Genomic DNA, 13,543 nt, shown 5'->3' with positions numbered 1-13,543 from the left:
ATTACTAACCAACCTGCTATAGAAATAGCTTCAGGAGAATCCCTACTGAGCTCACTGAGCTAACTAAACCTGGCTTAGTGATATGAGAGTGCAGGGTCAGAGGTCCCATCTCACACATACATGTGTGGCCGTTCAGTGCTCGACGCCACATGTATGTGGCAGTAGAGAGGTTTGAGAGTCAGAAGTTAATTTCTAGGAAGTGTGACACAGGTACATCAAACAGGCACTTACCAAACATCATGCTAGTTTTCTGTTTTGTTGTGGAATCTGTCACTTGTTATAGTTTCTTTTGTGTTTCTAGCCAATTCTTCACCTTATTACTCAAATTCATACTTGCAATTTTGTATTCCTTTTCTTAAAGAAGTCCCCCTAAATTGTACAAGCACCAGGAAGTACAAAGCCTGGACCTGTCCTGCTCAGCGTTCTCTTGAGTCTCACAGGGTCACTGCACCCACCTTGCTCTTCCTCACTGCTATTGCCAAACGGTTCTTGTGTCTGCAAGGGACTATGGTGGAGTGGTTCAGAGGACTTGGGTGGATCTAGACAGATCTTAGGATTCTCACACATCAAACAGGAAACCTAAGATCTCCCTCCTCAGACAGTAAGGAAGTCAAATGAGATAATGGGTATAAGGCATCTAGCAGAGGGCGCAGTTAGTGCCAGGGGTGGCATTTAGCTGTCCTCATAGACACAGCCAGACTCCCTGTTTACCGCACTTGTTCTAAACTGGTCGGTGCCCATGCTAAACGGCACAGCCATTGTTAGCAACTGATACATTCTTAGCCCTTCCTCTGCCTGCCCAAGGTATGTGTACAGTGAGTGCTCAATTATTGGCAAGGGAATCAAAGAATAGAAAACAGAGGGTGGCCCCACATTGAGCAATGTAGATCCCAAAAATGACTTACAGTTAATTTTATTTCCTTAAAATATGTTCCTGCTTGACATGTGCAGGGGTTAGAAATTCAGAAAATACACCAAAGTATAAAGAAGAAGTTAACTGCTGTTACAAGTAATTGTCCATAAACACACCATATTTTGATCATGGATTTATATATATATATATATATTTATTTATTTATACTGTACATAGTGCCTTGAAGCCTACATTTAAAAATATAATGCTTTCAACTGGGTGCCATGGCTCAAGCTTATAATCTTAGCTACTCAAGAGGCAGAGACTGGGAGGATCACAGTTCCAGGCCAGCCTAGGCTCAAGAGGTAGAGTACCTCTCCAGAGGGATAAGGTCTTGAGTTCAAATGCTTAAAAAAAGCATTTCCCACATTTTTTTTTTTTTGCAGTACTGGGGTTTGAACTCAGGGCCTACACTTTGAGCCACTCCACCAGCCCTTTTTTATGATGATTTTTTTTGAGATAGGGTCTCACGAACTATTTTTGCCCAGGCTGGCTTCCAACTGCGATCCTCCTGATCTCTGCCTCCTGAGTAGCTAGGATTACAGACGTGAGCCACAGGCACCCAACTTCCCCCACATCTTTAAATATCGCTTAACGGCATCATTTTTAATGGTTGCATAATATTCCCCAGCAGAAAGTGGGGATAATTGCTGGCAGAGTGGCTCAAGTGGTAGAGCGCCTGCTTAGCCAGCACGAGGCCATGAATTCAAACTCCAGTACCACAAAAGATAAAAACGAAAGTGGAGATAATTAAAGGTACTACCTCAGAATGTTATATCACGAGCACGGACAAGAGTAAGTCATGGAAAACTACGTGACATGTAAAAAGCTCTATTAACATAGCTCCACCACAGGTGGATTTACATATTACCCATCCCCCTTTGATAAGCATAGAATTTTTTCCCACAGTTTTGCTACCACGAATAACGCTGGGCAATATCAATCCTTGCTGATATCTTTAGTCATTTCCTTTGTAAATTTCGGGACTGCTGGATATGCACATTTAAAAAATTAACTTGCTTATCTTTCAGCAGTTAGGAGAGGGCTTGCCTGAGGTCACAAAGTGAGTTAGCAGCAAAATTGGGACCAGGAACCAGCCCGGTGTCCTGTCCTAGCCTCTCGTCCAGCTGGAAACCCAGAGAAAGTCCCGGGTGGAAGTGGGGGGAGGAGAAGAAAAGGAGAGAACTGGGCGCCGGGCTGCGGCAGCAGCCGGAAGAACGCGAGGCCAGCTGGGCGGACGGGGGCGGGACTGCCGAGTCTCGGCAGCGAAGCTCAGCGGTCGCCTGGCAACCGGTGCGGCGCGGCGTTCGAACGGAAGCGAGGAGCCAATCAGGACGTCCGGGGCGAACCATTCCGGTGTGTGTGTGGGGACGCTCATTTCCCTTTCCTCCGCGCCCGGGGGACCTTCGTCCTAGTGGGGGCCATCGGACATCACGGGCCTCCCTCTCGATTCCGGTGCGACGGGCAGCTCCGAAGAGGCCTCTGTGGTCCCCACGCGTGGCTGGGTTCCCCACCACAGGCAGGGGTCCCCACTGTGGGCCCGGGTCTAAGCTGTCAGCCGCTCCCCACTTCGCTGGAGGAGCCGGACACGCCCAGTACCGACTCCAGGTGAACTGCGGCTCAGCACCTGTTGGCCGCATGGTCCCCGCGCGGCCCCTGCGCACCCTTTCTCAGGTGAGGACGCCGAGGTCTCGAGAGGCTAGTAGTGCCCTAGCCCAGAGGGTGGGCAGGGAAGCCCATTCCAGTCTTCCGCGCTACCTTGCAGCCTTCAGTAAGGCAGAGAGGCCCAGAAGGGCAGCCCCTCCTCACAGGAACGCGGCTCGTGGAGTCCTGGCTGGATCACCTACCTGCCCGCTCCCCCTCTCCCGGCACTGTCCTCAGGGTGTCCTTCTGCACACCTGTCTTCCCTTGTCCAGAACGTCAGGGGTTGAACTCAGGATTCATGTGGTCCTCCTTCCGCCTACAGAGGTCTGAATTCCAGCGCTGTCCTCACAGAGGGCCTCTTTTTGGGGGATCGGACAGGACTGACTGTTTTGGGCTAGATTTGGGGTAGGCAGCAGATTCTCCTACCCTGGAAGTTTGCCCCAGTTTGGGGTAGAGGGAAGGGGCAGTTTCTAAGCCAAAGCCACTTGCTACCTGAGACCTTGGAATTGGGAGTGGGACCCTGACCCTCCCAGGTGGAGCATTTACTGAATCTATTCAGATGAGAATTACTGATCTTCTCCTAGGGACCCTCCTCCTGGCTTTGGGGACAGGAACTCAGAAAGAAAACAAGTCTTTCATCCAGTCTTTGCCTGTTTTGTTTTTCTCAGAAGCATTTGCTCCATCTTATGCCCTAAATAGTTCACCTATTAGCCAGTTTATTATCTTCCCTCGCTGGAATGTGACACAGTTTGGGGGCTAGGATGAGGCAAGTGAGGTTCTCACCACCACCACAAAATTTAGGAATGCCTCAAACCTTAGCAATTAAAGATATGTAAAGCCAACATCTGTTGGCCATTTGTTGTGTGTCCTGCTGGTGGGATGTCAGCTCAGCCTCCGTGGAGAGCAGTCCTCCATCTCCGGCACAATTAAAAGTGCACTGCCCCATCCAACTGTCCCAATTCTAGGCAGAATGATGTGGGTACATTGTTGCTTCAGTGTGGCTTGTAATAGACTGGAACTGGGCTAAGTGGCCATCAGAAGGGACTGATGGGAAATAATTATATACTCTTGAAGCACAAATATTATTGAGCAAAAGAGCAAAATGAAAACAGTCAATGCTGCAGGATGCTGTATGTGTGAAAAACAGACACCATGTGTCCACCCCAGCTTGCATTTGCCTAAATGTCTTGGGAAGGCCACAGAACTGTCTGCTCATAGAGGGCACTGCAAAGAGAAGACTGAGATACAGGTGGGAGCGAGGGCTTTTAAAAAAAATTATCTTCAAAGTTATTAAAGTTTGAGCCATGTGCATGTATCACTTCATTGAAAAACCATTAAATATATGTAAGATTGTGAGGTCACTGCCCTGCCTGTGATCTGTCACTGACTTGCTCTGGGACTCTGGGCAAGTTTCTTCACATTCTGGGCTGGGATGAAGCATCATGATTGTGTGCTCAGGCCTAGGCAAGAGCGTCTAGGACAGGAAGTGGGCTTGGCTGTGGGTCTGACTCCAGCCCTGCCTCTCCCCATCCTGCGTGCCGTGCCAGGCCCTTCCCTAAGGCTTTGCATATGGCATCTCTGTCTCTCATTCAGTCCCCATTGCAAACCCCTTTGTCCCCAGTTTGCTACCTCAGGTGCAAACTGAGGCCCCGAAGATTGAGTTAGTAGAAGTGGGCATATGGGTGCCCAAGGCATCCACACCCACGCCCCTCCCACAGCCTGCTCCTGCCTCCCTTCCTGAGGTTTGGGCACGGCTGACTCCTGGGCAGGCCAGGGCATGAGCATCAGGAAGACTCCAGAAATAGCTTGGGGCCTGGCGTGGCCCTGAAGGATGGCCAGCAGGGTGTCTCTGACCTGGACAGCTGGAGTGAAATTGAGCTGGGGCTGCCCTATTGGCTGGGCCTCTCCCTGCTGGCTGGAGCCTTCCTGATCCTCCTTTGGGGCAGGCAAGGACTTCCCCATTTTCTTTTTTTTAACCAGGACTGGCCCCAGCTTCTGCTTAAGGGTGCAGAATTTCATAAAAATGATGAGTGTCAGAAACCACACCTCCTACCCCAAACAAAGGATAAAACTCACTCACACATTTATCTTGAGTACTTACTTGTGTTAAGTACTTGACAAGTGTGAATGAATTCTGTCCTCTCTGTAAGGTAGCTACCACTGATATTTCTGTCTTACAGAGAGGGGAAAGTGAGTATGAGAGATTTAAAAACTCATACATCACCCAGAATTGGAATTCTGATCCAGGGAGTCTGGTTCCATATTCCACTTCCTTGTGTGTATATGTAAAACAATACCATCTTAAGTGTGCAGTTAGTGGCACCCAGTGTTCTGCAGCCATCACCAGCATCCATCCCAGAACTTTTTCATCTTCTCAGGCTGAAACTCCACACCCAACAACAAAACCTTCTCATTCTCATTGGCCACATCTCCATCCCTGTCCCTGGGTCCCTGTTCCTGGCAACTGCCTCTCACTTCCTGTCCCATGATTTTGACTGCTCCACACACATATAAATGCAGTCTCTGCCTTATTTCATTCAGCCTCACACCATCAAGTTCATTTATGTTGTTGCATGAGTCAGAATTTCCTTACTTTTTAAAGAAAGCTGAATGATATTCTATGATATGTGCTGGAGGTGTGACTCAAGTGGTAGAGCACCTGCCTAGCAAGCTTGAGGCCCTAGTTCAAACCCCAGTATGGCCAAACAAAACAAAAGAAAAGTATGTTATATGTCTGTAGCACATTTTGTTAATCCATTCATTCATTCACAGACACTTGGATTGTGTCCACCTTTTGACTGTGGTGATAATGTTGCTGTAAACACAGGTGTGGACATCTCAGTTGAAATCCCTGCTTTCAGTCCTTTTGGTTATGCACTCAGAAGTGGAATTGCTGGGCCATGCCTGTAATCCCAGCTCTGCCAGAGGTGAAGATGGGAGGTTTGTAGTTTGAGTCCAGCCTGGGCAACAAGTTGGTGAGACCATATCTCAAAGAACAATCCAGGCATGGTGATGCATGCTGGGACTTCCCAGCTATGTGGGAGGTAGAGATAGGAGGAGTTTGACCAGAGGTCAGCCTAAGAACCTACCTAAAAAATAAACTAGAGCAAAAAAGGCTGAGGGTATGACTCAAGTACATAATGGCTGTCCAAATGGGTGGTGTACCATCCATCTGTGGTTTGGATTTGCATTTCCCTAATGAGTAATGATGCTAGCATCTTTTTTTGGGCTTGTGGACTTTTCCTTTGTCTTTTTATGCAGGGGAGGTGGAAGTGTTCAAGACAGGGACTTGGTACAGAGTTCAGGCTGGCTTTGAAGTAGCAGTCCTTTTGCCTCAGCCTCCTGAATGCTTGGATTATAGATGTGAACCACCATGGCTGGCTCTCTTTGGTTTATCTTCTTGGAGAAATGTCCATTCAAGTGACTCCATGTTCTTTACCATCACCCACGCTACTCTTAGACGTGGAGCCTCTGGAAGCCTATGGTCAGCGTTCTTGTGAGGACCTCATTCAGGAGCCAGGCCCTGGGAGGGTCTGCTCAGTTGTCACAGCTCATACTTTGGGTCAGTTATCATGCACAGACCTCGTGCTGGGAAGAAACCAGTGTTATGTCCGGTTTCACAGCTGGGGAAGCTGAGGCATGAAGTCTCCTTGCTAGCCAGTGGTAGAGTTGGAATTTGAAGTGCAGCAGGCAGGCTCTGGAGCCCATGCTATACCCCCTAGAGGAGGCTGGTGGAGCGGCCTGGCACTGGGGACAGCAGAGCCAGCCCTCACAGAGTTGGATGTGGCACTTTGCAGGAGGAACAGGGTTGGCTAGAAGTGGCTGGAACTCAGCTGGAATGGGGCAGCTTGGGGCCAGAGGAGGAGCAGGCTGGGTCTGGGGAGGCCGGTGGCAAAGTGGGGACTGGGAGAGACCTGATTCCGGGGACTTTGGTTGGTTTTCCCCACCCAAGATAATGATTAATTACAAAGGGAAAACAGAAACTGTACAGAGGGGAACTGGCAGGCAGGACCCTAACCAGTGAAGCAGTGGGTCACTAAGATTGCTGTCAAATGTTCCTGACAGGCTGCCGAGGACACAGAGTCCTTGTGTTTCTTCCTTCCTTCTTTCCCTCCTTCCTTCCTCCCTCCCTCCCTTCCTTTTTAAATTGAGGTGTGATTGACATGCAAAAACTGTTTGTATTTAATGTGTCCTCAATCGATGATATTTCCTCTCATGTTTGGTCCCTGGAAGGGCAAAATCTGGAATGGTGTGATGGCATCCGATGGGAGGATATGAAAGGAGTGATAAATAATTAAATACCTGAAATGACAAGATATGGTGAATGCTTGGAAGGAAACAAAAGGGAACAAGAGGAGAGGGTTGGTGGGAGCCTCTCAGGGTGGACAAGGGAGGCCTTTCAGAAGAGGTGGTATTTGAAGTGAGTCTGAAGAGATTCCAGGTAGAGAGCAGCTGGTGCAAAGGCTCTGGGGCAGAACGGACCTTGGTGTGTTTAGGACCAGCAGGGAGGGTGTGTGGCTGGTCCAGGAAGAGGTTATAGATGAGGTGGGACACTTGTCCAAGGACTTGGTCCTGGAGGGCCTGAGGACCCCATAGGGAGATTGGATTTTATTCTAAGGAAAGCACAAGAAGCTTCAGCTCTGCAGTAATAAGATCCAGTTTGTGGGGAAAACATCACCACTGCACCCCTATTTTATAGCTGAGGAAACAGGCCCGGAACCATAGCCAGGGGGTGTTTCCCAAGGTGGCTTCTCCTTCTGGTAACTATCACATCAGTGACCAAAGCCCCAAACTAGAAACTTTGTCTCTCTTCCTTCCCCTCCCCAGACCCAAGCCTAGGTTCAAATTCTGGCTCTGCCATTTGCCGGCTGTGTGATCTCAGTTCTCTACCTCAGTTTTCTTATCTGTAAAGTGGAGTAATAGCAGCGCTTATCTCACAGAGTAGGTGTGAGAATGAAATGACTTAGCATATATCAGGAGCTTAGAACAGTGCCTGGTGCAAAGAAAATGTCCAGAAGAAACAAGCCCTCCGCTTTTCATTAGGACAATGGCTTCCGTTGCTTTGTGGTTACCACTGTTAGTGCCTGAGGAGGCCTTCCTTCCCATCGCATGGCTACCATGAGGGCTGGGAGCCCGCAGGCCATAGTGGGGGACACTATCTTGGGGAACAATGTGCTGTCCCTCCTCCTCATATCAAGGTCTAGACAGCTTCAGCACCCAGAGGAAAGGGAAGCTGACCCAGCCACGTCCTCGTCCTCCTGCCTTCACCCCAGTTCTGGCCCAGTCCCCTAGACACAGAAATGGAAGTTGATCCTTTTGGCTCTTCCAGGGGCTCCGGTGTGAGGCCTGGTGGGAGCCTCCTTTCCTGTGCTTTGGGATGGCAGTGGAAAATGGCCTAATCCAGTGTGCTCTCCTGGGCCTAACCCGGAGGCCTGGTGCTGGCAGGGAGACAGGTATTCCTTCCTTCAGGGCTGGCTACAGGGGTCAGACATTTAAATGAGTCAGTGCCTGGCACCCAGAACTCGCTTCTCAGGTTTGCACAAAGTTTCTGGGAGCATTCACAGGCTCTTGATGCTCTCAGTGGCCTGCCCCTGTGGGTGGCACTTTCCTCATTCGTAGAATGGAGGGCCAGCCACCTGCTCTGAGCAGTGCAGATAAAAAAGATGGAATTAGGCATGGTCTGGAGGGAAAGTGCCTAGGACTGGACTCCCCCTGGTGACTTTGGGCAAGTGACTCAGCCTGAGATTTCCATTAACCAAACAAGAGTAACAATAGCACTTACCTCCTATGGGATCTTGGGAAGATGAAAATGGGTTAATTGGTTCCTGGAAGGGCACTTTCCCAGGCCTGGCACAGGGACTAATAATTGGGGGTCCTCTGGCTGAGGGAGGGGGCTCAGTTTTTCCATCTCTTAGCTGGGGTGCTTCCCTGAATGTGTTCTGGGGACTCCATGCACCATATGAGTGGTGGGCAGTCCTGATTCCCAGAAGAGCTTTCCTTTGTGAGGCTGGAGCAGGCTGGACCCGGTTTGCACAGTCCAGCTGTGGGCCGTGCAGGGGCTCAGTTTCCTGACGCTCCCTCGCTTTCCTTCCCTCTTTTCAGGGGAGGGAAAATATCTGGGCCAGCGGGTTCACCTGCCCTAGGCTGCCGGAAGTTGCGCAAATGCAGGTTACCTGAGCCAGGTGGGTTGGGCTGGAGAAGCACAGGCAGTGGCTCCCTCAGCCAGGTAAGTGCCAGTGGGGACAGGATGGGGGGCATCTGGCCAGAATGGCCAGGGTGGTAGGTGCTCACCTTTAGGCCTTAACTGGCCACGGGGATCATGCCATCAGCCTCCTCATTTGAGACACAGGCCAGTCCAGGTTCAGAGAGGGGCAGCTGACAGCGGATGTGTCACATAGCCGCAGCTCTCCTGGTGGCCTTCTTCACTGCAGCCAGGAATCCCCAAGATTGCCTTGAAGGAGGGAGTGCAAAGCCAAAACAGGGAATCTGAGGTTCTTTGTCCCTCTCCGTGGTTCCCTGGGGCTGGGTAAGCCGGCAGGGACTGGAGAGCCAGTGGGGAGGGGCTGAGGTGGGGCTAAGTACCGCAGGGATGACAGATAAAGAGAAGGGTTCCAGGCCGGTGCATTTGGGTGGGGGCATTGGCTGGTGAGAGCTGGCCTCAGAGGGGACATTAAGTCCCACCTGGCGTCTGGGACCCTGGCCACTGACCTGACATTTGTTCTTGTGCTATGGAGCTCGTGTAGGTCAGCTTGCTGATTATCCCCTATTGTGTGACCCCTTGGGGCGGGCTTAGGGACCCTTCAGGGAGCCAGTCTGCCCTGTCAAAGTTGTATCATAGAAAGCAGCTGAGCTGTGTTCCTGGAGCACCGCCCTTTTGCCAGGTGTTGCCCTACATCCTGGACCTGTTTGATCTTTCAACTAACAGTGACCTGAAGGTGCAGGGAGGTCTATTTTTAACTTCATTTCACAGATAAGGGAACCCAGTCTGTTCAGAGGTGCAGCACCTTGCGCAAGGTGCACAGTGGGTGGGCCAGCCGTAGACCTTAAGGGCCCTGGATCCAGGCATGGTGACTCGCATCTGTCCCTGGCCCACCCAAGAGGAGTCTGGAGCCAGCAGGCTGTGGCTGAGGGGGATGGTTATTGAAGTGGGGTGCTCAAGGGACTTCTGCCCTGCCTGTCTGACCTTCTTCCTCCTTCTTTCCCCTGGTGCCTGGGAAGGAACCGCCTCCTTTGCCACCAACAGGTTGGACTGGTTTGGGTGGCAGCCGGTGGTGGTGATGGGGGTACAGTTTGGCTACCTTGACTGGGCTCAGTTGGGCATCTCTTTCTGTCAGACCTTTGCCGCGTGAGGTCTCCTGGGGATTCATCTGAGTGGAGCCAGCCTTCCTTGCCCACTTAACCCATCCCTTTTACCATGGGAGCAGCATTGGCTCTGGCCCGGCACTAAGGCTGTTGAGGCCTCAAACTGGGGGTGGGGTTTGTGGAGTAGATGGAGGGGAGCAGATATGTTTGTAGACATGTTTTGTTTGCCCAGTAATGCAATATTTAAAAAATTACTACTGATTATGCTACATCACTGCCTTGGGTCCACAGGCCTGGGTCCAGTGGATGGGACCTCCCTCTCTAGTCCATGCTTTGCTGGTTCCCTGCTGGCTCCAGAGGGATTTCAAGTTAACAAAGTCTTGTGAAATACCTGGCATTTAATGAGAGCAACACTGTGAAGCTGAGATCCAGTGAACCAAGCAGACTAACCTCCTTGCCCTCATCCAGCTGATAATTTAAAGGGTGGAAGACAGCAAAGAGTAAAACAGCCATAACCACAGTGGGGTGGATTATATGGTGCTGTGAGGGAGATAAGGAGAAAAGAAATGGGGGAGTGGTTTGCGAGTGCTGTGGGGAGAAACAGGGTGCAGTATTGGAATTAATGTGGCCAGGATAGGCCTCATATGAATTTGTACTCTGGAACCTAGTGCGGCCACTTCTGAATCTCAGCTTCTCCATCTGCAAAATGGATGGCATTGACCCACAGGCTGTTGACAATTATACAGGAGAGGTTGATGTCAAACATCCAGCACATAGTAGGGATTCCTGCCCACCCCTCCCCCAGTGCAGATTCCATCCCTCCTGGATTTCTGGATGTCTGGGTCGGGTGTCCTATACAGCTTTCTGCTGTGCTGTAAATGATCTATTCTGGGCTCTCAAGTGCAATGTCGAGACTGGAGCCACAGGGGGTTGGTGGCTATTGAATTGGACAGCACAGGTCTAGGTGGCCTGAATGCAAGTCCTCTTGGGGATCACAGACAAAATACCCTCCCCCCCTCCATTTCACAGATGAGAAGGTTTGGGACTAGGTGTATGGGTGTTTTCCATTTCCAAGGCTCTGGTCACTGGGGGAGAACGGTGGTGCTTTCTGGCCCTGGGCCTTCCTTGGAAACAGGGACTGGGTTGGCTTGATGCCTGGGGCAGAGCTGACATATGATGCTTGGGTGACAGTGTGGACACTTGCACACCCAGGCAAGGGTCTGCTGCATACCTCTATGTAGTACTGTGTGTCTGAGGAATTTCCAGCCTCCCTTGGAGTAGTGTGCAGTTAGGGCTGATGTTTCTACCTGACAGGTATTTATGGATCACCTTGGGCTTGCCTCAGAGTCCCATCCTAGAAGCTGACAGGGTCTGGACTCCACTGGGGTGGAGGTGGGGACTTTTTGCTCCTCCTCTACATGCTCTGCTCCTGTGCCTGAGGCCTGGCATGTCCAGGCAGGTGCATGGCACAGACCAGCTTCCTGCCTGGGTGGGTGAGGAGTGGAGGTGGTTTTGGGCTCCTGTGGGCAGTCCAGGTCGGGTGTGGGACTGGAGCCCTCTTTCTTGGTCATTTAACTCCCCAAAACGCCCATCGCTGGTACCTGCCTGCTTTGGGGCAGGGAGCAGAGCCAGCAGCTGGGTTAGCTTATTAAGCAAGTCATTCGCCTCCCTCAACTTTAGTTTCCCTATTTGCAAAATGGGGCTGATGAGAGGACGCTGGGATTGAGCTGGCTGTGCCCAGCACGAAGCCTGGAGGCTTGCTTTGCTGCCCTTAAAGTGAGTTTTGCCCTGCTTTTCTTCTCTAGCATCTCTAAATTTCTGTCTCAGCTGGGCCTGGCCCTCCCCGCCCCCCTACGCTGCGTAGGTGGGAGGGCGTGTGGGTGGGGCCACAGGCCAGGGAAGCCGTGGCTTCTGTCTGTTGATTGGCTCTCCGTGAGGCGGGGGCGTGGCCTTTACTTTATAATGGGGCAGGCGTCTCATCCTCTCGCCGGCTCTGCTGAGCCTTTGTCTGAAGGTGCTTAGTCTGTTTCTTTCCTTCCCTGTAGCCGTTGCGGGCGTGGAGCTGCCTACTTTCTGCCTGGATCTCTGACTCCTCACTTCTGTGGTCTCCTCACACCCAAGCCCTCGGGGTATGTAGCAGCCATGCCTGTGGACACCCTGAGTCCTGGAACCCCGGCCGCCCCCGCCCTACCTTTCCGCCTGCGGACCAAGGTTCCTGGCTACCTGCTACGGAGGCCAGCGGACGGCGCAGCTCGGAAACTCAGTGCTGTGGAGCGCCTGGAGGCCGACAAGGCCAAGTACGTCAAGAGCCTGCAGGTGGCCAACACCCGCCAGGAACCTGTGCAGCCTCTGCTGTCCAAACAGCCACTCTTCAGCCCTGGGACTCGCCGTACAGTGCTCACGCCTAGCCGCCGAGCCCTGCCTGGCCCCGGCCGCCGGCCCCAGCTGGACCTGGACATCCTTAGCAACCTCATCAACTTGTGTGATAGTCCCGTGTCCCCAGCTGAGGCCAGCCGAACCCCTGGACGGGCAGAGGGAGCCCATCAGGCCCTCCCAGCCACCCCTCCACGCCCGCCACCCAGTATCGCTGCGGTCCGCCGCGTGGACGTTCGCCCCCTGCCTGCCTCACCTGTCCAGCCCTGCCCTTCACCAGGCACTACCGCCGCCTCCAGCCCAGGGAGGCCACCAGGTTTGCAACGCTCCAAGTCGGACTTGAGCGAACGCTTCTCTAGGGCGGCAGCTGACCTTGAGCGCTTTTTTAACTTCTGCGGCCTGGACCCAGAGGAGGCACGGGGGCTGGGGGTGGCCCACCTGGCACGGGCCAGCTCAGACATTGTGTCTCTGGCGGGGCCCAGTGCTGGGCCGGCCAGCTCTGAAGAGGGCTGCTCCCGCCGCAGCTCTGCCACTGTGGAGGAGCGGGCTCGCGAGCGCGTCCCATATGGTGTGTCGGTGATAGAGCGCAACGCCCGGGTGATCAAGTGGCTGTATGGTTTGCGGCAGGCACGGGAGACCCCAGCGGCTGAGGGCTAGCTCTACACTGGACTCAGGATTTGGACAGACCGAAGGAGGGGAGTTGGCCTCTTGACGTCTCCTGCATCCATTTCTTGTTTCTGGGCAGACCAGAGGCAGCTCCCTTGTGTGAACTCGGTTTAGAGGCAAAGGCTCAGACCTAGACCAACATTCTATGACACGGACTGACCCTGCAGAGGGTTGCTCTTGACAAGGTTTTGTTTGTTTTTTTTTTTTTTTGACATATGTGTACCCTGCTTGGTTCCTCTAGTGAGGCTGAATTTAGGGTGTTTAGGCCTCCCCACTGAGAGTGAGGAGCCAAGCCTGTGTGCCCAGGGGCTCTGTTTTCTTTTTCCTTCTCTGGCCTCTGTCCTTTGCTGACTTCCTCTTCCTTCCCCAGAGGGCCCTGGCTTCCTGGGAACTCACCCTGGGGTGGGGGAAGAGAGGAGGGGACCTGTTTACTGCTCTTCCTGGTCTTTGGCAGCTGGCCTAGGTGGCTAGACTACAGGAGGGACTAGTTAGGAGTCTGCACTGCCCTGACTCCTCTCCCCTTGGTTAATAAATGCTAGTTTTTCAAGCACTGGGCCTTCAGATTCTTCTGTGTCACAGAAAGAGTGGGAGAAGTCTTGAGGTGGGGCCTTCAAAACTAAGTAATGGTTCACCCAGGACCTGAAG

At 52.3% G+C, this 13,543-nt stretch overlaps 1 protein-coding gene across 4 annotated transcripts; it reads left to right on the top strand.

The window, feature by feature from the left end:
• The first annotated feature begins 2,273 nt into the window (after positions 1-2,273).
• On the top strand, positions 2,274-13,448 carry Fam110a (family with sequence similarity 110 member A). Of its 4 annotated transcripts, none has more exons than XM_020183479.2 (2): positions 2,274-2,587; positions 11,905-13,448. In XM_020183479.2, the coding sequence occupies exon 2, from the start codon at positions 12,002-12,004 to the stop codon at positions 12,887-12,889; it is 888 nt and encodes a 295-aa protein (XP_020039068.1). In that variant the 5' UTR covers positions 2,274-2,587; positions 11,905-12,001; the 3' UTR covers positions 12,890-13,448. The 4 variants fall into 4 exon arrangements, with proteins under 4 accessions (XP_020039068.1, XP_073930594.1, XP_073930593.1 ...); XM_074074493.1 differs by lacking the exon at positions 2,274-2,587 and adding an exon at positions 8,697-8,783; XM_074074492.1 differs by lacking the exon at positions 2,274-2,587 and adding an exon at positions 9,119-9,800.
• Positions 13,449-13,543: the final 95 nt, after the last annotated feature.

This window comes from Castor canadensis, chromosome 5 (genome assembly GCF_047511655.1).
Source record: "Castor canadensis chromosome 5, mCasCan1.hap1v2, whole genome shotgun sequence".
In the NCBI taxonomy this organism is placed as follows: Eukaryota; Metazoa; Chordata; class Mammalia; order Rodentia; family Castoridae; genus Castor; species Castor canadensis.
This window is presented reverse-complemented; position numbering and strand designations above follow the sequence as displayed.